The sequence below is a fragment of the Chroicocephalus ridibundus genome, chromosome 14 (genome assembly GCF_963924245.1).
Source record: "Chroicocephalus ridibundus chromosome 14, bChrRid1.1, whole genome shotgun sequence".
Taxonomy (NCBI): domain Eukaryota; kingdom Metazoa; phylum Chordata; class Aves; order Charadriiformes; family Laridae; genus Chroicocephalus; species Chroicocephalus ridibundus.
Window position 1 is genome coordinate 10,212,744 of NC_086297.1, and position 22,975 is coordinate 10,235,718.

General features: G+C 40.1%; 1 protein-coding gene across 2 annotated transcripts in view; it reads right to left on the bottom strand.

Annotated features, from left to right (window-relative positions):
- OGFOD3 (2-oxoglutarate and iron dependent oxygenase domain containing 3) overlaps positions 1-22,975 on the bottom strand; it is a 45,036-nt gene that overhangs the window by 1,322 nt on the left and 20,739 nt on the right. For both annotated transcript variants that reach the window (XM_063352243.1, XM_063352242.1), the window contains 2 exons: positions 19,140-19,293; positions 11,603-11,726 (listed from right to left, as the gene is read on the bottom strand). In XM_063352243.1, the coding sequence (XP_063208313.1) occupies positions 11,603-11,726; positions 19,140-19,293 (278 nt within the window). The remainder of the gene's footprint in view (positions 1-11,602; positions 11,727-19,139; positions 19,294-22,975) is intronic.

Genomic DNA, 22,975 nt, shown 5'->3' on the forward strand with positions numbered 1-22,975 from the left:
CAGAAGTTCTTTTGCTTGCATACGGGAGCATTTGAACAAAACTGGACTGGCCTCATGGAGCTGAGTTTAGCCCCTGATCTCTGAGGTCCATCTGAGCAGCCTCTGTGTCCCTCGCACCTTCAGTTGCAGTTCACATTTAATCTCTTATAGTTGACATAGTCTCTCATAACTGCCAAGCAAAAGTCATATCATACTCTTCTCTGCCTGTGGCTGCACATCGGTAATTGGTAGTGCTATATATATATAAGTAGATTCATTCATATGCATAGTTCACTTACACCTTGGTGTGCCGCTTTCCTGGATGAAAGACTAAATGAAGGCAGTGTCCTATCCTGTGAGTGTTGCAATGAACAGCGCTGCCCTCAAGGATTTCGTACAGAGTCCCATTGTCATGAGTGTTTGTTGGGTTTTTGTTGTGGTTTTCTTTTTTTCTTTTAAATCTTATTTCAACATCATTCAAGTACTTTATTATCGGTCCCTTATTTACTCACCCAAAGCTTTGCCTTAAACTGATTTTCAGGCATTTTTGTTTGATCTCTTATTAGAAGTAGTAGTAATTCAGAGTTAGAGAAGTTTCAGTGTATTGTTTAAGCCAGTTAAATGGGATTTTTTTGGCTATACAGAATGTCTTTTAATTTCTTTCTTTAATAAATATGTCTTCACATATAAGGTATCTTATAGCTCCTTGTGCATCTGGTCCCATGTGTGTCAATTGGGGTCTCTGAAAACTGACTGCAGGCTTGCTCAGTGACTCGAAGATACTTCTTCCTCACTTGGAAACAATTTCTTTTAAACTAACTTCCACTGCAAAATTTTGAAGGAAAAGCACACTCTCCCCATGGTACACTCTTTTTAATAGTATAAATGTCTAAAATAGAGGGTAAAGAATGTTACCTCCCATCCCGTCTGACAAAACCTTCAAGGAATATTTGGCCATATCATTATCTGGAGACTCCTGGGGAAAGACACGAGTTAAAATCCCGCTGTACCATTACCAGATAGGATGACTTGTAGGACTTTCAAGCACACCAAGACTGGACCCTTCATAATCTTGCTTCAATACACAGTACATGGAAACCACTTCAAAAGTTAATCACTACAAGAAAGGAAGCAGGTCAGGACTAAGCAAGTTCCTTAAGAAATTGTCGACCTACTCCTAGGTTATAACCTGTCCTTGTTCTAGCCCGTTGTTTTGATCAATTTTGAGTTAAGATTTTAAACCTCAAAATTCCAAGCTGTTAACCACATTAGCAAGTTAGTAGGGTCCTATGCAATATAGGTCTGGTTTTAGCTGTGAGATCACATTTGAATTTTTTAAAGCAAACTTTTTTTTTTTTTTTTAAGAGTTACTTACCATCTCCTGATGAAACATTTTTGAGTGACAAAGGCTCAGGAGAAAGTGTGTAAAATTCTAATCCCATTTCCTTTCTCCTTTTCTTTTGTTATTTAACAACAGCCTCAAATCAGTCTTTTCCATTTTCTTCTCCCCTCCTCTGACCTGCCTGCACAGATTTTTCCAACATGCTTTTCTGCTCCACTAAGGAAACCTTGACTACTACCTCCTGGCACATAATTTCAGTTTGATTTATGAACACTTACTGTTAAAAGTGTAAGCTTTTTTGACATCACAAGCTACCACCCAATATATTTTTATAGTACATTTTCTAACCAGAAAAAGAAAGTGTTTAATCCCTGGTCCTCAAGGGACGAATTTTTAAGAGAGGAAGAAAAAGCAAAGGCATCATCTCCTGATTTGAGGCTGCTGCTTCGAAGCTTTTGGAAAGAGGCCAGCCTGAGCTACGTTCTGAAGGATGAAAATTGGAATGGAGGTGTCCTGGTGCTAGAAGTGATGCCAAGGGTAAAACACAAAGGATTTGAGTTTTGCCACTGAGATAAATCCATAGTCTGAAGAGTATTTCATCTTGATTGGGAACATTTGACTCATTTTCCCCAGTCACTGCAAGATGCTAAAACCCCCACTGCTTCTTTAGTTCCACGATGCTTTGAGCAGTACCTCTGCCTCAAGGAAGAGTTTCAGATCCGTAAGTTACAATGAACCATAGCCTGCCTTCTCACATCTACTGTTTATCATCTCCTCCTCACCTCCACCTTCCATTCCACAAGAAGTCCATCGGGCAGAGCACACCACAGCAATTAACTGCAGCACACCAGAGCATTTAGTGCTTTTAACACTTGGACATACAGCCCCCATGTTAGATAAAAATACATTTTGTGGGTACTTCTATCCATGCTCTTTCCTCTTTTCTGCCCACAAACACTTAACATTTCTTTATAGTTGTTCCCAAGTGGCTTCAAGATTTCCATCAGGCTGCCTAGTAATCGAGGCGTGAGCTGTACTCCAGCCTAGTCCCCACGGAAGAGTGCCACAATGGACTAGAGGAAGTTCCTCCCACACAAATGCACTTGTTCTGACCTTTCTTATTAGAAGAGCAAAACACCAAAGAATTGGAAAGATTTGCAGTGACCTCAGAGCTGCAGGAGCCTGTTTCTAAGTGATTAGCTTGCCTGCATATCTCTACAGGAACAGAAGTAATCAATCCTTGCCTTTCATCTCTGTTTGACAACAATACCTCAATCGACAGCTTGCTTTCTCTACTTTCCACGCTTGCTCTACTTTGCAGCATTAAGTGCTAGAAAGTGCATTTCAAGATGGAGTTTGGTCCAATAAAAGCTCAGCTGCTGAGCTGCTGTTCCTTGCAGACTGCAGGAAGTGTTCCTGTGATGCGGTCGGTCCCCTTCCCCGTTCACAGATACACCTCCAGCTCTGCTTCTGTATGAAGATTAGCCATGAGTTTCAGCCACAGGTGGAGCTGCTTCTCAGTCCCTTCTTTCTGCAGCCCTTAAGCATCCACACAAGTTTTTAAGACTTAAGAGTAAGCAAAGGATAAATTATATTGGGGATGAAAGAAGTAATGACGTGGAGAAGTCAGGTGCAAACTCATTTAAATACACCACTCTCTCACACTGATTCAGGACAAGAACTGCTAACAAGCTCAGCACCACAGCATCCATCCAAACTGCGCCCGGTCTTCCATGGCGCTGACACAAGTCAAGCTCTTAAACGCTGTCAGGCTGAGAAAGGCTTGTGATGTGAAAAACAGGAGAGGTCTCACTCCTCTCACAGGGAGCAAGACCTTAGTCCTATTAGAGGTAACCACTTATTGTCCTGATTTTTTGAGAGTCAGTTTTTGCACTGATCCATAGGAATCATTATTTCTGAAGACATGCAAGTGCCACTCACAAGCTCCACTGCTATGAATTTCATATGATCCTAATTTAGATGAAGCAACACCATTATTTTCAGGAATAATACTCTAACAAGCAGCAAAAACAACGGATACTTCAATTTGCAGCAATTATGTCCCATTTAATTACTCAAACAAAACCCCTGTATTAACCATGAGCTTTTGGTTTTCCCTGCTTTTGCTTTCCTAGGTTTTAATCACATCCATAATTGCCCCTTTAGCAATGAATTCTTTTTAGGTGTACTCACAAAATATAAGCGCTGGAAGAAGCAGCATACAGGTGAGAGAATTATGCATTCAGCTGTGCGTCGCAGTAAGTCGTCAGTATTTCCATAAGGTTTGCTCCCAGGAGATTTTATCCATGTTGAATTTTAACATCCAGTTGCACTTCCATAAACAAGCTGCCTACGATTTGCTACCTAACCCCAGTATACATGGGAGGAATATACAAAGGGAACAACTTTCAATAACAACTATGCCCTTGACACATAATTGTGACTTCAACAAAACCACTCTCCCATTTGTTTCCTTGTCTCCAAAATGAAGCTAGTACTGACCTATTCTAAAAAGGTTACTGCGAAAATTAATTAGTAAGCACCATTGCAATACTTTGTAGTTAACACACATTGTGTATTACAAGTATTGTAAAAAAAAAAAAATATCCTCTGTTGTCCTCATTCTGGCAAGAGAAAAAGTAGCAAGGCATGCCAGATGAAATTATAACACAATGGAGGGAATATATGAAAGGATTTTGAGATCCATACAAAATATTAACATACCACAATGCTTGTAAGAAAAAAATACTACAAGATTATTACACCTCTAATATTATAAATTAATTGCATAACTTAGGGAACTGGACCAGATGACATCCCAAGGTCTCTTTCAACCTTTCTCAAATCAAGGCCAACTGTTAAATTATATCCAACTTTGAGTTCTATCAGGTTGCTCAGGGTCATATCATTAGCACATACGAGTGCAGCATTCAGATACTGACGTTTCCCAGGTCTGTCTCAGACACGCATATTTTGCTACCCTCATGTCTCCTGTGCTTGATTTCTGGGCAGGGGGCATGGAGTAGATGACCTCCAGAGGTCCCCTCCAACCTCAGTTGTTCTGATTACTCATGGGACAGGCCATTCACATTAATATCATCTTTGGCAATCACTTTGTGCTTGCAGCTCGCCTGTTTTGCCACTGGATTCCAAGCCCCTTCACACTCCCATCCTTCACATGAGACTACCCCTTCTGCTTTCTTGGCAGCATCCTTCTGGCCCTTCCAGTTTAATTCGCTCCCAAGTTTCCTCATAAACATCTTGGGTCATGAGAACATCAAGGAGAAACCGCAAGTTACGTGTTAATTGCCTCAACCAACACTCAATCATGCAAGGGAACAATAACCGTCCCCTTGCTGCCCTTCCTGGTCTGCTTAAACTGCGCCTGGAGACCAGGGAAGGGCAGGGGCTGCCCCCGCCTGGTGCCAGGACAGGGAAGGGACACAAAGCAGGGCTGGGGGACCATAAGAGGTCTCACCTCCCATCATCCACGGCAGCTGGATGGGGGCACTGGGAAGACCGAGCTGCTGCTCAGAAGGAAATGAAGCAACTCATCTGCCTGATTAAAAAGGAAGCAGGAATGGTTTATTTGTCACTACAGATCTATTCAGCATCTTTCATCTTATGCACTGACAGCTTTGACTGTCTGCTTAACATTTATCAGTTGCAAATGTCGGTCGGTAAAGAAGGAAAAACCGCATCTGATCTGCTGAGTGACACCTAGACAGAAGCACTGTTGGGGAAACTGCACAAATACATTTCTGTTCTCATCCTTGTCATCTGTTGAGGCTGAATTAGCAATTAATCCTAATGTAAAGTGTCCAAGAAAAAAACACCATATCATTAGGCAAGTAACTGGATAATACTATTTTCTATAACTGCACAATAAAACTTATTTAACATATATACTTATTCAATTACTTATAAGTAAACGTTGAATGGGGAGAGCTTTAAGCAAGTCCTTACTTAAACCCCACAAAAGTAACCTGGAATGACAAGGGCGCTCATCTGGGGTGAAGAGAGGGCACAAGCTTCGATGAAGAATTATGCTACATGTATGCCAAGCACAGAAGCATAAAGAAGCCTGGGGCCTAAAAACACCCCAAGCCTGCAATGGGGATCTAATGAAGCCTAGTTACAAGTTTGTCCCAAATTTATTTACTAGACGTAGAAATTACTTGCTGTTATAAATAACAATCACTGATGCACACAGCGAATTCTCCCCCAGCCAGCTTGTCATTTGTAGAAGTGTTATCAATCCTTTTAAAAGTACTTGCCGCTATTTTAAATTCAGAAGCACCTGGACTGAAAAGTTCCAAATTACAGTTTCTAAAAGAAAAGAAGTGAACTTAATTATTTCCTACTAAAATTACATGAGCATTTTTAGACGACTTCAACAGAATCCCTGCCTGCTTCTCTCCTATCAGCGCAGTTGGTTGTTGAAAATAAAAGGAGTTCCTGCTCTGTACATTATGTTCAAAGGTGTGACAACCTAGCGAAGTATTTAGAGGTCTCTCCCCAAATCACAGTTAGAGTCTCACTGAGGCCTTTTGGCTCCATTTCTTCTCCCTGCAGCCAAGAGAAGGCAGGGACATCACCTCTGCTCTGCCTTCCAGGTCTCCCCTCTGCTCTCAGCCTCCCCCAGCTGATACTGCCGGCCCCGCTCTCCCACACCAGGGCACTCTGCGCACCTGCAGAAGGTTTCCAAGTCTGACTCCTACCAAAAGTTGTCACCAAGAGAGGCCTTTAAGAACAAAGCATTGCAATTCCAATCACATGAAACACCTCTGGATCATCTATTTTACTTTTCTTGGCCTTGCTAAGTGTGATACATTTAATAGAGTCAAATCACACAGGTGCCAGAATCCTAGGTTTTGGACTTTCAATGGAGGAATAATTCATCCTTACATTTAGTAAGTCACTGAAGCATAAACACAAGGGTAACTTCTGCTGCTCATTGCTTATTCAAAAAGTGGCCTTTAAACAAGAAGATGTCATGATAGCACCTACGGTGTGTGACGTTAACACTCACAAAGCTTAGGAACCAGGAACTGAAGCATCATTACCGAACTATACAGCGTAACACAGCTGAACCAGCAGTTAATTTGGTATTTTGTTTTACTTTATCTGTTACATCGCCTGAATTTCATCAAGCAACTGGCTGAAACTGATTTTCCTCTGCTCCCTCTTTATGCCTTCAACTTTGCTGCATATTTGTCTAGCAGTATCAAATCAAATTTGTGAAATATTGGCTTGCATAAGCTCTACATAAAACAAAGTCCTGTGCAGCAAGCAATGAAAAACAGATAAGGTGCATGCTACATGTGTTCATTTATAACTAAGTATTTTACACCAGGGAAAAAAGCCTTAGAGGCCAATTCTCAGTATTGCCAATGCTCTGTGGAACTGTAACACAAGACCTCTGTTTAGCTCCCCCGACACTCCTCAGTCCCTTCAACGGTCCAGGCAGTGTAAAGTCACCCTTACTGCCCTCAGTAACAGATGCCCTCAACAAAACGGTGTATTTTGTATGAAGAAGTTCATATAAGCAGCGTGTGACATGCAGGTCTGACCTGCACCTCCCAGGTACCCATTGCTTTATGGGCCCAGTTAAAAGATTATTTCATTTAACACCGTCATAAACCTACCATCAAGCACCACTGGAATACAAAACCAGAGTCTGGAAGACAGTTGTCTTTCCACAGAAGACAAAACACAAAGCAAAAGAAAACCTTCAGAGTTCTACAAAGAAATGAGGAGCTATTGAGCTATTTTCTGCGTGGTTTTGTCACAATTGCAACAAGTCCTCCTTTTTCTACCACTTTTCTTTGCAATCATCTTCCCAGTCCCAGACACAATTTGTGATTAGTGTTGCAAATCAGTAAGAATTGCTCTCCTACAACCTGCGAGCTTCACATAGCTCATTATGACTGCAGCTGCTAATGCCAGCTCCATTTATTTTTCTCTAGGACCAAAAGCTCCTTCTGTGGATTTTTTTTTTTTTTTAATCATTCTCAACTTTCAGTTTGATTTAACATCACGATGTGCTCTAGTTTTACTGACTGGAGCAAAACTAAACCTAGGAATGCTCAATTATCACGATCTAGACCGGATCTGGATGACGCAGATCGGATGTAGAGAAAAATCAGGCTACCTATACTCTAGGTGGGGAAAAAAAAAATCCCCTGTGCCATGATACAAGAGGGATTACTAAATATATGCCTTTAAACACATTTCTCACACCGTGTGTTAATGGTGTTGTAGGACTTCTGAATCTGGAAGTATTACTTTTCATGTCATTGCACTTTGTGTCACTCCCCTGCACTCCCTCACCCTTTAGTATTCAGTTCCTCCAAACTGATTTTTTTTTTAAAGACCACAATAAAATAAAGATATGACAAATTCCCACCATTTAAAGTACTGCAATTATTCTCATGATTACAGGATCTGACAGGCATGTGATATCTAACCACTGCAATAAAACTACACTTATCTCCGTGAACGTACACACAGACACCCTGAAACCCAGTCCTGCACTATGAGAGCGCTATTTGTGCATTCTTAAATGTATGCTTTTCCTTACCCCAGCAGAAAAACTAATGGCTCAGGCTTTGAGCATAGACTTTTTTCCATTCTAAATGAAGGATAACCCAAGTTCCCAAATAGCTCATACCTTCATCTCAAGTATTTTTACACTTTCAGAATCACACACTTCTGACAGCTATGAAAATATGCAAAGTTTGATATTCAAGGAAGAGTCACATTTCACTCTCCAATGCACAGAATTAATTTTGCACCATAAATTATTTGCTACCACAGACAGACAGAAGAAGTGATTGTGACCTTTCCTTCTACCCTTATATAATAAACAACTTGTATGGAGAACAAACACCTTTGTGAGTTGAAAATAAGTGCAGGAAAGCTGACCTTAAAATGCACATGCAAATAGGGAACACAAAACTTGTACTGAGATTTCATTCCAGCTGCAGGGTTTCATCTACCCTGTATCAAAAAGTGAGTGAAGTCTGTGACCTATCTAACATTGCCAGTCCCCAAATTCACACAAGACTCTCCAAAATTATGACGTTTTAAATACAATTTATACTGGCAAATTTAGTAGCAGCAGAAAGCATACCAATTTTATCACTGAATAAGGAATGCCTTGATGTCTGCCATTTATTCTTAACCCCCCTATATCTATCGAAGGTTATTAAACAAGGTCTCAGGCAGGTAAAGGTAAGTTTTATGTGGAAAGGGCCATGGGTTTCGTTTTGAAGGACCTCATTCTAAACATTTTGCCACTTGAACAGAGCTACCCATGGTGTAAAGGACAGAAGAAAATGCTAATATAACACTTTTGGAAATAAAATTCACTTAGACATTTAAAAGCAACAGATACAACTTCAGAACTGTTTCTTTGTCCAGAAAAAAAAAGTTTTCTTTTCAAAGTAGTATTTTACTTGGCATTAAGGATTCTCTTACTCATGGTACAGTGAGTGTCTTGCTGCAGACAGAGGTCCGGACTTAACTCAAAAGACACACAGATACTTCTGAAGCCCATCAGGACACAAGAAAAGTGTGTTCCTTAATGCCACATTTGGTTGAGGATTAGACAAAGGTCTGTACATGTGAATTGGCACCACAGTGGTGACTTGTTCACGTCCACTAAAGAAAAAATTCTCTTAGCCTTTAGGTTAATTCCTTCTTAAAGATAGAGGCATTTGTTAATAATTGAACTAGACAATTTTATAGCCCATGCTACAAATTATATTGAGATTTTCACTCATATATGTGAGAATTGGGACTTGCAGACTTTTTACACAATCCACCAGAGATACATTTTAGAGAAGTGATGCGTTTTAAAATTAGGCTCCACTTCTAACAAAATAGTTTTCCCTGTCCCCAACTGTCTGGTTAAGACTGATCCTTAAGCACTAAGTGCTATGGAAGCATTTGAAGCAGCAGCGGGACTTGCCTACGCAGCACTCCCAAACCTAGGAAATCCCAATGTTTTCTTTTTAATTGTCTTTTTTTTTTTTGTATTTCAAATTACTGCTTTTCTGCTCTGCTGCATCAGTAACAATGCCTTTCTGTTCCCTACTGTAAAGCCTGACCCTTTAACAAATTACTGCTTACAGAAAAAGGAACATGCTCATTTTGGCACACGGTACCAGGTTCCCAAAATGCAGACTAACTTTGAGACAACAAAGAAGTGCCAGGTTTTGGAAATGAAATGGCATTAGCAATATGGAGAAGCTAAGTTAGCTGTCATGCACTAAAACTGAACCAGCAATTACAACAGTCATCTCAAAAAAAGCCTGAATCTCCTACATGAAAAGGAGAAAAGCTTATCAATGCATGGTTTTAAAAGTGGGCTGGAGTGACAAGTGAAGCACAAGGGTTCAGAAGAAGCATAAAAAAACCCCACACCACGAAGAAAACAACACTGCAAAGGAACATTCTGTACATGAAAAATATATCAACTTGTACCAGCAACAGAAAACACCCTGGAGTCATTCCCTTGTTCACAAGCTGCATTTTATCAGCCAGAGGAAAACAGCCTTTATGTTGTGCTTCCCCTCTAAGGCTTTTCTCCTTGTCTCCCAGGACATCAGCAGTTATTCAGATCGCACCGCACGTACTGACACAACCATGGGATCCCCGAGAACTGTGTTTAGACAGAGGAGTGTGTTATGAAGGTGTAACTTGCATTAAACTTAAGTTTTCTGTTGTGTACATGTAGCACATCTGATCTTTCAAAACAGGCCATTCCGTACAAGCTTTGCATGGTTGGTTTAGAAGGTGTGTTGAGCCAGCTCTGTGGCACGCTCACTGTCACTGCAACCACCCGTGAAAGGGAAGGGCCAAAAGCAGGTGCTGGTAAAAGTTTTTCTGTACTTTATCTGCACCCCCTTCCTCCCCAAGAACGACAAAGAGCAAATACCTTGCAGCAGAGCCTGAAAATTAATCGGATGGGGCTGAACGTAAGCAATTTCACAGTTGCAGACTTTTCAAAATTAAGTCAGGGGCACACTGAATACAGCAATTGGACCGAGTGCCCCCGTAGTGTGCAAGGAGACAACTGTCCTCCCAGCCACGTAGAATTCAACGATGATTTCTACAGCTATAAAAACATATTAATCTTAGAATTGCACCTGGAAAGGAAATTGTTTAGTGTGGTCCCTTTCAAAATACTGTTGGCAGCATTTTGCTAAAGATGATACTTTCAGTTTAGGGTTTATTTCCAACCACAAAAGCCAAAAATAATCAAGCACAAAATTCTTGATACCAAACCCAGAATGCGGATAATCTCAGAGCTTATCAATGCTGGTGAGTGGATCGCTATGATCCGTAAGTCTAAAAACTCCACACTCATCTCCCATTTGCAGGCAGCAGTACTCCAAAGGCAGTTCTGCTTGGGGTTACGCCTGTCAGCAGACAATTACTGATCCTGTCTTTAAATGAGTACATTTCCATCTTTCTCTCTTGGAAGAGATGGAACACAGTAGGAATACAAAGTTGTCCTTGATTATTTTTTTCCTGCGGAAGCGTGACTGGTCTTGCATTACAAAAGGTTACACTGCTGTAAGCTCAGTACTCACCTGCCAGACAGATGAGTTGAAGCTGAGCTCTTTCTTCCTAAGCATATTGCCCCAAAATAATTCCAGTTTAAAATGATCCACATTAGAAAAATCTTAAACCAGCCGTAAGGAAAGGATTTATTATTTTTTTTTAAAGTATAACTGACAGCCATCAGAATGCTCATCCCTGTCAGATCCACTGAAAGCAGGTGTGGACTTATAACCAAGTTACTGTGGTTCATCATGTTACTGCAGGTTGGCAGGGCTGTGGTAATCAATCATCTTCACACCCAGCCCACTACCGTTACAGGGTATTAAGGCCCAACTTGAACAGCAAAGGAGTTTCCGGCTAGACAGTCTAAAGTAAGTCGCTTTATTTGGGATTTGCTGCAGTCACACAGTTATCTTTGCTCTTGAGACGTAGGGACCTGCTAAGCTGTCATAACTGGATTGCAGTTCTAAACCCTACAGCTTTCAAGGAAGTCACTTTGTGTGGCTTAACTCCAGATATTTCAAACTGTGGCCCCATTTTAACCTTTTTTAATCTTTACTTTCTATGTAATCAATCTAAAGACAAAATGCTACGTTATTCCACAGTTACTACTGACACAAAACAAAGTCCCACTACATCTGCCAGTCCACCCAGTTAATAAATGGCACAGTTTGGCTGGTCTCAAAGCAGCCAAACCAAGACTCTTACCTGCACGAGGCTCTATCGTCTTGTTGGAACCTGTGTCCATAAACACAAACCGTCCACCACCAAAATCTTCAGTGTAGTCCGAGAGATAGAGCAGTGAAGTATAGTCAAAAGAGCCATACGTCACCTAGGAATAAGACAACATCACCAAAAATTACCAATTTCTCCTCTCATCTCTGCAGAGCACAAATAATTAAGCAGATGGACCTGATGGGTTTTTCTAATGTTCCAGATCTCATATATTTAATAAAGGCATCTCAAAGTTGAGAACACTCTTTTCTAGAAAGGATATATGTTTACTAGTCTATTCTATTCACACACACCCTACATACAAGACTAGCACGTTAAGTTTATTATTACAGTTTCCATAATTAAAGAAGTGCTCCTATTGATTTCTGTCACCTTGTGTCTACTAAACAGCTAGCGAAACCCAACAGAGCATCAGAAGTTACACTTCTGCATTATATCAAACATACAGAAGGGCGCGGATCTATTTATCCTATTTCAAGATAAAATTTCACCATAAGGTTAACGACACCCAAGAACAGCCTTTGACTAATTATTGCCGCCCATTATCTCATCCTGGTTATAGGTTTTTGGAAACCTCACCTTTTACTCTTTCACCAACTACCACACAGGAGCTTCATGGTACCACTGAATCAGACCTTCCAAGTAAACACGCCTTTGTTGGGGGAACTTCTTTCCATAAAAGTTTTGTTTAAAAACCTTCAAATGTGACTTTCAAAGTCTCTGCTTCTTCTCAGCCTACAGACCAAACACCCTGTTTTTAAGTATAACAAGGTGATTTTCCTTCCTTTTAAAGTACTCTTTTTGCCTGATACATATGTTGAAGATGGAGAAAAGATATACTATATATTACTGCTCAGAGTGAAGCTATCTAAATATTCAACACTGAGTTTAGCTGATTCTGAAAATATTTCCTTTTCATATCTACATGTCACCAACGACTAAAAATATACTTAAAATCAATAGCTGTATTGTCCAGTTTCTTTACAGTATATCACAACTCGATCGAGTTCTGCCTTACACTGCCAAACAGTGAAATGCGCAGCACAGTAGTACTGTATAAATATATTGCAGAGTGTTTTGACTGACCTGGTGACTGTTAGAGGTAGGTGCTACTCCCAAACTTCAAAGTTTTCTAAATATTTTCAATTTTGTTCTAAGTTACATTCATTAGTGCCAGTTAAGTTTTGGCTCAACAGCAGTTGTACATATTATTCTGTAAGGGCAATGACTAAGAGAACATAGCAGCAGATGGAATAGGAAGACATTTTCGTTCTTCCTCATTTTATTATTTTGACCAAAAGGGCTTAAAGGAAAAAAGCCAAGTCTGGTGATATACTGCACTACACAGCTCAAATCACAAGAATGAAAGAAATGTTTTGGTGATCCCCTTCTCCTCATATTTACCCAACCCTTAGCAGGGTACCCAACCCTTAGTAGCAATACAAGGCAATAAGTGGGAATTAATGAGCACGTGGTACCGCAGCACCTCAAAACAGCCATTCTACAGCCCTCTGATCAGCCTGGCAAAGCTATTTCCACCTTCATTGATTTGGGAGTAAAACTTCCAGCCAAGTTTAAGGAAGTCTTTGGGGCAGCAAAGGCATCAGCATAGTGAAGAAGTTGGTTCAACTCATACTTGAAAGTCAAACGCATTAGACTTGTTTCTCTGAGTGCAGCAATCTTTGCTCCGTCAGTGCGCTCTCCATCCTCCCCAAGGAGGCTTTACCAACTCCGAACTGTCAGGATTGACTACAAACCATTTTAGCCTAACCAAACACATCTGATTTCTACAGATGATTAATTTGAGGAACCAAGTATGCTATGGAAAATGGCTTTTCTGTTCTTGTTCATTACCAACTCTCAGAAGGCAGCCAGGCCTGAGAAACACAATGCTATGGAAAGGAGGCACTAAGTTATACTCAGCTATTCATAATGCTAGAAGTCCCCTGTGTATATCAAATGTATTTGTTACCCTGGTAATGACTTCCAATACCAGCAAGGCTAATAATTGAACCAGAAGTTCAGACCATGTGAAAAAAAGCTGTCATTAAACCCAGGCAATAAGCCATGCAGGCACACTGCAGCAAATCAAGTTTCTAGAGCTCCTTATGAACAATTGATTCAAAATATACAGGCATTTCTATTCAGCCTGGTACTTCATACAGTTAGCATGCTCTTTTTGAGCACCCTTTACCCAAATAAGTCAAAACACGGCTAATATTTAATGGTAGATGCTTATAATGATATTTATATGATGCTTTTTTTAAAGGCTATTATAAATACAATTAATTGTCAGAATGAGCCAGCGACATTTTGCAGTAGGGCACCCATGGGTTTTTGAGTGACACATGTTTGTATGCAATTAAACAACTGCAGAACATACAATAGGCCTGCAGTTACTAAGAAAGATATGTAGGACAGCATCCTCTGCTTTCCATTGCAGAAGAAGATACAAACATATATTCGCTTTCCAATCAGCAAAGGTCTAACATGGTATCTTGCAGAAATAAGAGTCAAAACTGCTGTTTTCCTGTAAGCCTGTACCTATCTCTGTGCAGATAATCACAAAAATAGCCTTGATAGCAGCTTCCAGTGTTCCATATATTGGTCGTATATCCTTAGCAGACAATGTAAGACATCAATAGCATGTCTCTCAATTACAAGGGGCTGTAGGTGAGCCAAGGTAACAGGTTTGAGCAGAAAAGAATAAACTTCCTCGTATTTCAAAGACAATGCTGTCCTAAGGCAGAAGTGAGGCCTCTTGAGGTATTTCATTATATGTCTAACACTACAAGGGGTAGAAAAAGTAGAGTGAGAAGTCAGCTTGACCAGAGAGCAGCTGGTATCAGCAATGGCCTCGGAGGCAGCGGAGAGAGGCTGCCAGGAGGGTTAGGGAGATGGAGAACGTACGGCAGGGAAGGAGACTTGAAGGTTTGGCTTCTTCAGCTTAAACAAAGGCTGAAAGGGTATTGCTACCCATAAATACATGGGAATGGGAGAAGAGGGGGAAAAAAAATAGCTATAAACTGATCATGAACAAGTTTAGGCTAAAAAAAATTCTCAAGAAAATTTGCACTGAAGTCCTGGAACAGCTCTGATGTAAGAAATTCAAGGAAAACAAACCAAAATTGACCTTATGGCAGAGCCTGACAGTTCTGTGAAGGATGACAGGATCCTCGCCCAGGCAGGGGACTGCAGAAATCTTCAAGTCCTGCATCACTTCTATTAGAGAACATTATAAGACTATACCGCTGTCAGAGTTGGGCATGCAACAGCCATTCCATTATAAATCAGACATTTGAAAGGCTCAGTTCCAAACAAATTCCATGCAAGATGAAACTCCATATCTTAAGCCAACACTCCGTTTGATTTAGATGCTTATAAATTCAACAAGATTAAATGAGTCATTTGGGTGATTTCAGGGTTTCCATTCCTATGTAATAAAACCCAAATACGTTTTAGGGAAAAAAAACTAAGCCTCAGGGAAACACAATAGATCTGTGCTACTCTATTATGCAGTTAAAATATTCCAAACCAAGGAGACATCCAGATTGAAAAAAATATAACTGCAATAGACTCTGCAATACAGGGAAAAAGGCAAGAGTGACATATAGAAGCCTATAAGTGACAAGAAGCCTATAACTTTGAACCAACAGTGTCAGACTTTGAAATAAAGAATGTGTCAGATTCATTTTCCAAAGGCTTGATTTTTACCTTTCTTTTGGAAAGAGTAAAGGGGGAAAAAATTCTGAAGTCTTCTAGGAACAACCTTCACTGTTCAGTTATTATGCAGAAATACGTGAAGTGGTTTGTCCTATCCCAAAGGGAAAGCATAAATAATGATACAACGCAAAAGCATCCAACAAACTGGCAAGTTTTTTTTAACATGCTCAGTTTTACTGATTTTTCTTCAGCTCCCTAGTATTCACACTTAGTTTGGAGGCCACATACTTCCCTAATCTGAAAAGTATTTCCTACCTCAGATCAATAGCAACGCATTTTTTTCCCTTGCTTTCAACTGGAAAGTCTGGAAGTGGTAAGTGAAACTTAGTTTGTTGGAGAAATTAAAATAGGAGGCAGGCTGACTGCCCTGAAGACAACCTGTGAAGACGACAACTTCTATCTTATTTAGCCTTCTCCAAAATATTTTCTGACCTACTGACCTTCTACTTGAATTCTGTCTCCTGCACAGCCCGATTAACTATAAATACTTTTTTACCTCCTTCTAAACACATAGCAATATAGATACAGATATACATGATGTACACCTACAGTAGGCTAAAATTAAACGTAGATATATTCCACACATACTGTAACGTCTTCTCTAAGCCATGATCTGGCAAACACGTACGTGAATGCTGCATCCCCAGATAGCTCCGTTCCAATTGCACTGAAGGGGAAAATGATGCCAGACTTTTTGACACAAACACAAGTTCGAGAAGAGAGAGGAGTTAGAGGCTTGTTTGTGCAGCAAGGAAAGCATTCAAATTAACCCCTTGATGCCAGTTCGAGTGAGCGATGTACAGACATGAAGGCAGACAGCATCCAGTAGCATTGATGCGTGATGATGTAATTTGGACTTTCATGATGGACATGAAGTGAACGGGATCAAGGATGTATCTCTACCAGACCCTATTTAAAGCATCATTAGCCTCATCCAAACTCTCAATTTTCAACCAGGCAACACAAACAACTAGCATTTAAACCCAAGAAGTAACTGTATTATCTGGCAATAGCTGAAGTCCTTTATCCTAGATAAGGGATGAGCCACTGAGCTGGAGCAGTTTCCACACGAATGATCCCAGCTCATAGTGCCTTGTCCATCTCTCTCCAACACCCTCTGCGCTGGCAACAGCATTTGCTCCATGTGAAGACCAAAGAGTGAGAAATGGACCCCCAAACCATGAGCTCAAGAAGCACTTACAAGTCTGCTCTAGGTCTGGATTCCACAGCACCCACAAAGCCCCTTCTCTGTGGCTGGGGACCAAGGAAGTTCTGTTCCCTTGCGGTCCCCCCCAAAAAATGAAAGGGAATTGATCCACACAGGGCTCCCAGCTCAGCATGCAATGTTGTGTCACGACAGCACAGACAGCAGCCCAACTTTGGCACACTCACATGCAATCCTTACTGCAAGAACATTCTTGAACAAGAATGCTAATAACCACACTAAAATATATTCAAACCTGAAATATAAGTTTAAGGCGCAGACACAGAGCACTGCCATGGTTTGAATGCTTTCGCTTTACCTGTACTGGCAACTCACTGCAGAAGTCAGCCACTATAGAAATGAAAAATGGTCAAGCTACTTACATAAAATAAACAGGACAAGCTACAGTTTTAACTCCCGGTGTGCTCTAAACAATACTTCTCTCAAAAAATACCTTGAAATTTAGCATGTCATATCTTCATATTTTGGGGGGCCAAGTTCTACACGATTACAAACACGGTGTTTGGTAACTGCCCCAAGTGGAATAATTATCTCTTCACTGCTGTCATAAATCAGACTACTCAATTATTCAGTATAGAAACTATTAAGGTTTAGGTTACACATAGCAAGTTTAAGAGCCCACATTTTGTGTTTGTTTTGTTTTTGAAGGTGAGGGTGGGTTAGAAAAAGCCAAGGCCAATCAGTTGATGTATGTGGTCCCTGAGCAGACAGCCTGCGAGATAAACAAAGTGTGGACAAAACAGATGGATAAAACCAGCAAAATGTCTAGCCTGCTGTCCATCATGTACAGGCAATGTCAGGATGCCATAACAGAGAAGCAGCTTCTACAAAGGAAATAAATTATCTTCATGGAAACAGATCGGCTTCTGAATGACAAAATAACTTGTACATTAAAGGAGAAATTCAGGTAGAAACACCTAACCGTAAGGTTATCCAGCGCCTTATTCATTTACCATGCAAAATGCATGCACGAAATAGTAAAGGGAATATTGGCAAGCCTAATGCTTGTGCAGACACAAATCTCATTATAGGAATAAATCCCAGTCTAACATTCTAAAATACGCTTTTTTGGGCTGAAATAAAAAAGTGGAGAAAATAGCCATCAGCTACTGAAATTTACTGCTTTCTTTTCTCTTGTGGCAGTCAAATTCAGTTCTCTGACAGAGTGGAAACACTATGAGGAACGTATGAATTTACTGCACTGTACACAGACAGAATCCCTAGTTTATCTGGCATCTCTTGGAAAGGAGGGCAACGCGTGATGGAATTCTTATGAACCCCCCCAGCACAATTTGCTCCCTACAACCAGTTCCCACCAGCACTTAGTCAAAAGAAACTGTATCTCAAAACTAGTTCTCTGGTTCTAGGTCCACTCCTATTCAACGGTTACATCGCAGCTTTTTAAACAAGAAGCATCCAAAAGCTGCTCTCATCTTTAGGACTGCAAATTACACCCTGCATTACTTTCTTCTTTCAAAGAGTGGCTGTATCAGTTACCACTGTCACCACATTTTCTAAATGTAAGTGGCTTCTGCCTACATGACACGAAAGGGCACAGGACCTTACACTAATGTTACGAGCAACGGCAGACATTGTTCTTCTCTCAGACTGACTTTTTCCAGGAAATATTTTCAAAGCAAGGAATATTTCTCCGATTTTTGATCTAGATGATTCAGGTCATAAACTTCATGAGTACACTGCCCACATACAGACTCTAGCACTGAGGCGTTAACTTAGATTTTGATGGGATAAGTTTTGGCTCCATCTTGGTTGATCCATGACTCTAGAGTGACTCTGATTTTTAAATCCTGAAGACATGAAATGTGGGTATTCTGGTGAGGGGTTTTTTTTGATTGTTTGGGTGGTTTTGTTTAGGTTTTTTCCTATTTGATTCTGCTACACTGCGTGGAACCTTTGAACTCAGTTAAATTCAGAAATAAATGATTTGGGATTGGCATTGAGTTTAAGTCCATTGAGAAATGCGAAGTATTAAGCTACGAGCCTACAGGTAGAAGACTGTGCAGTTAAAAGAAAGTTGCAATACTTCCATTCTAAAAACAAAAAACCATCCAATTATTGAAAGAGGGTTCCACATCCCCATTGAAGAACATGCAGTAAAAGTGCCTCAATTCACATATGAACAAAATATAAGTCTTAAGCATTTATCAAGAGGCGCAGATCAACTAACAGACCACTTGAAATAGCTCCCGCTAGACCTAGCTGAAAGTGATACCCTAACTGGAAACGTAGGTTTGATGAAATGGAAACACTTTGTAGGTGCAGGTCGATTTAATTAATGTTTCTGACAAAAAAGATTCCCGAGTAGTCGCTCATGCAATTTATTAATTCTAGTAGAACTAAAGTAGAGAAAATAAGATAAAAAGGAATGTAATGGCCTATGTTTCTAAAACTCACTTACCCTTCCATTAGCTTTATCCTCCAAAGGATTTTTACAAGCACCAGTTTTCAAACATGTTTGACTGATTGTTTAATGTAAAATGACTTCCAAACAATCTAATAATAACAGGAAACATTTGCATCCCATCTCAGCCTCCTACTTACCTTGTCAACGTGTGGGTGCCAGTATTCATCGTGTGTTGTCTTGGCTTCTGTGTTGTTTATTCTCGAGAAGAACGTTGGCTTAGTCAGGTACATGGAAGCAGAGCTGATACCAAATGCCTGAGCAATCCTCTGTTGAATTCTCTGTCTCACATCGCTGCAAAGAACACAACATGCTACGTGACACCCCTCTCCTGCTGCTTCTGTATTCTCCTTCATTCACCATTATCACTTCTTTAGAGCTCGGCTTCGTCCTCAGATGATAAACCCTGGGGAACATATACCCATACTCTCTCTCTTATTTTGCCTTAATACAGCAGATCTACTACATAAGAAAAAAACCAAACAAAAAACCCCAGTGTTTTGGGTTGGTGTTTGTTGTTTTGCCTTTTTTTAAGTCTCAGAATATCAAGAACAGTAAACTATCTGTCTCCTGTGGCCTAGATTTTAAAATTTCTTTGTTAAGCAGTCTGTTTTCCTGAAAAACTCCATGCATATCTCACTGTTTATTAACTACTGAAAAGATTAAAAACTCTTTCACATATATATTTTTAATCCAAAGCCAGTAACTAGAAAGTTGTATTTTCAAAAAGGGTTGCCTCTGAAGAGCCTTCAACTATTTTTACACTAATTTTAACTAACCAATGAAGTCCCTGGTACCATGAAACTCAGGGTTCTCTGTCAACATACATATTGGTATCACAACCAGGTTTTCCTTAAAAATGAATACAAGATGACTTTCCCAACTATTTTTAAAACATTTAACCAAACTATTCCTATCTGGGCTATTCCTGTGTTTCTTGGGATACAGGAAGAACAGGATTTTTATTTTTAAGATAATTAAAGTAGAAGTCTAGTAATGACATATGTGTTACTATACAGAACTGCTTATGTAGCAACATACATCTTTCAGGACAAATATTGCTGCATACAGGGCTATCGAGGACTGCCAGCCCTAGTTCAGTCAACAGCACTTTTAAAGAGGAAAAAAATTTGTGATTAATGAGAAATACCACTGGCAAATCCACCAGTAAACACATACGGCTAGTATTTAACTTTGAGGGAATTTAAAAGACAGCAAAGAATGCAATAACACAATGAGAGGAAACTAAAACATTGTTTGGTTTTTTTTTTTAAATGTAGTCCTCTATGCTTCTTAAAATCTTTATACTGTTTTCTCCCAAGTTTAACACATTCTTAGCTATTGCATTAGCTTTCCTTTTCTTCTGTGCCAGGTGCTTCAAAAGCAGCCCACAAATGAGATACTCTGAGTAAGCACACTTCTGAAGTTGTGCATAGAATAACATTAGTAGTTTTGCATCTTTTCTGCATCAGACATTTCTCCACCGGGTAGTACTGAACTTCACCATAATTGTCAAAAAAAGTTTTTCCCCAAGTATTTCTCTAGGGAACTTAAACAGTGACTAAGCAAAAGTGATAGAACTAAAGCCAAACCTACAGTGTTAGGTTGTGAAAGTCACCTCTTAAAAAAAAGCTATTTCCACAAGTACTAAAAAAATCCTAAATAGTCATTCTGTTCACATCTTGTCCCTCACAAATATTTAAAAAAAAAAAAACACATACAGATTTGATTTTTAACCTGTCTCACTTTACATTTCTAGGGCTCTAAGCTTTAGGAGTCAAACCAAACTATTTCACATGTGAAGTATCAAAACCATTAAACCAAGTTAGAGGTGAGCTCTTCAGGTGTTTACATGGCTGCATGAACCGAGGCTTCAAGTTGAGAGCTACACAGTGGGAGAGTCTGTACAACTGACCTCAGGAAAGGATCTACAGGTCCTTCCTCATGCCAGTGGGAGCCTGATCTCTGTCTTCTTTCTTTCCAAGAGACAGGATTTCAACAGAGGCTGCCTTATGTTTCCCAAAAAGCATTAAATGTAATTACTCATTTCACCTCATGATGAATTGAGGGCAGCTGGCACTTTGAACAACCCAACGCAAGAATTAATAGCCTAACCCACAAATACTAAAGCAGCATATTCCCTGGCTCTGAGACCGGGCGACCACTCACACCAGCCAGCTGGAACAGATCTACTCTGGAGTACTTGGGCCACAGTCTTGACATAACTTTAAATCTCCAGTAGTTGTATTGCTCTCTAAGCAGCACCGCTTCCTCTTTCTGCCTGATTCCTTTTCCACTTTTAAAAGTTTTCTATTAAGCCTGGATGTCTGGTGTTTATAAGGCTCCGTTAAAGCTTCACTCCTCTTCGAGACTTACATGCAATGGCTTTGGGCAAGACCACATGTTTTGCAAACCAAGTAAGAAGAAAAGCTACTCAACTCTTCCCGAAAGACAACAACAGCAGCCAGAAGTCTACTGGTTTGGACCAGCCAATGGGTTATCAGAAGAAAAGGAAAATAAACTCAGTTTAAGTATGCTGCCAAGAGAAAATAAGCATATCTTTCATAAGACAAGTTTGTTTTTTCCTGTTTATAAATCAAGTAGGCAGGGAAAGTAATGGAAGACAGAGTAATGAAGCAGTTGAGGTCTAAAAGCATGAGTTTAGGTGCTACCCTGGTCTCATGCAAGCAGTTGCCTTCAGCTGACCGAGGTAGCTGGGTTTTGGGTATGTAAACGTACCGCTGGCCTCTTGCTTCCCTGTGTCCTATTGGCTTTAAGTATAACTTTTACTCACAGTAGCTTCAAGTGCATGAGGTGCCAACCTTGCGTTTCTTCAATTGACTCGTGTGCTCCTGCTTCCCTAGGAGCTGTCATCCTCCATATCACAGCATCACTCAAAAACTTAAGACAATCATGGCACATATAGCAGACTAACATGAATTTTATGCACATAATTTGCCATTCAAGAAAACAAATGGTAAGCTATCAAAGAGTCCCACTGATTGTAACTTCTTGGACTAGGCTTCAAAAAGCAGGTGTTTCCCCTTTGCACTTAGAGCTGTGCTAACACGTAATACAGACACACCACGGCAGCACAGCAAGCTTATAGCAACAGCCTTTTCCTCCAAGAAAGGGATCAACAGGCAAAAGAATACTGACTATTCACACCGGAGCTCAATGAGCAAGAGAGGTTAACTTGTCTGTAATAAAAAGTTGAAAGTAACGAAGCAAAAGTTTTTTTCCTTTGATGTGCAAGGCTGCAAAGTCAGAAAAGAGTTAAGTCTCAGGGGGAGAAGACACTTAATCTTCTAGCTTGCCTTCAGTGCTCTCAAACATATTTGTGAGAGCTGATGAACAACCAGATTATTTTTTTAGGGCCTAATCCAGCATATGCTGAAGTCAGTAGGAAGTCATTTATTAATTTCAATGAACTCCACATCCAACATGGAAAAAACAAGCAAAGTAACCTAAACTCATATACTGGTCACTAGAAACAAGACCCCTTTCCCACAAGCTTTGTCCTTAAGGAAAGCCCTTCACAGGATGGCCTTTCTAAAGGGAAATGGTAGGGACAGAATGGAAATATTCAATCCTGGATTTTTTTTTTTTCATTCCTATTGTACACACAACAAAAAATACATGTCATCTACATTGCTGTAAATTGGGTATGCCCAAAGTTCAGGCTTGAATAAGAGGTAGAACAGAAACCTATGTAACATACGATAGAGCAAAGAGTGACAGGCCATCTCAGCCTCCTTATTTCTTCACATCCTGTGGATGCTCTTAAATTTTTCAGCATGAAATACTATCCTGACACACAAAGTGCCATCCGATACACCTCCAACAAATGCCCAAGCAGTTTATATTTAATACAAACTATTAAACTGGAAAAACTGTGCCTACAAATATGCACAACATTTATTACACTGTGATGCAGTGCAATAAATAACCCAATTATAACTAAACTAAAAAAGGC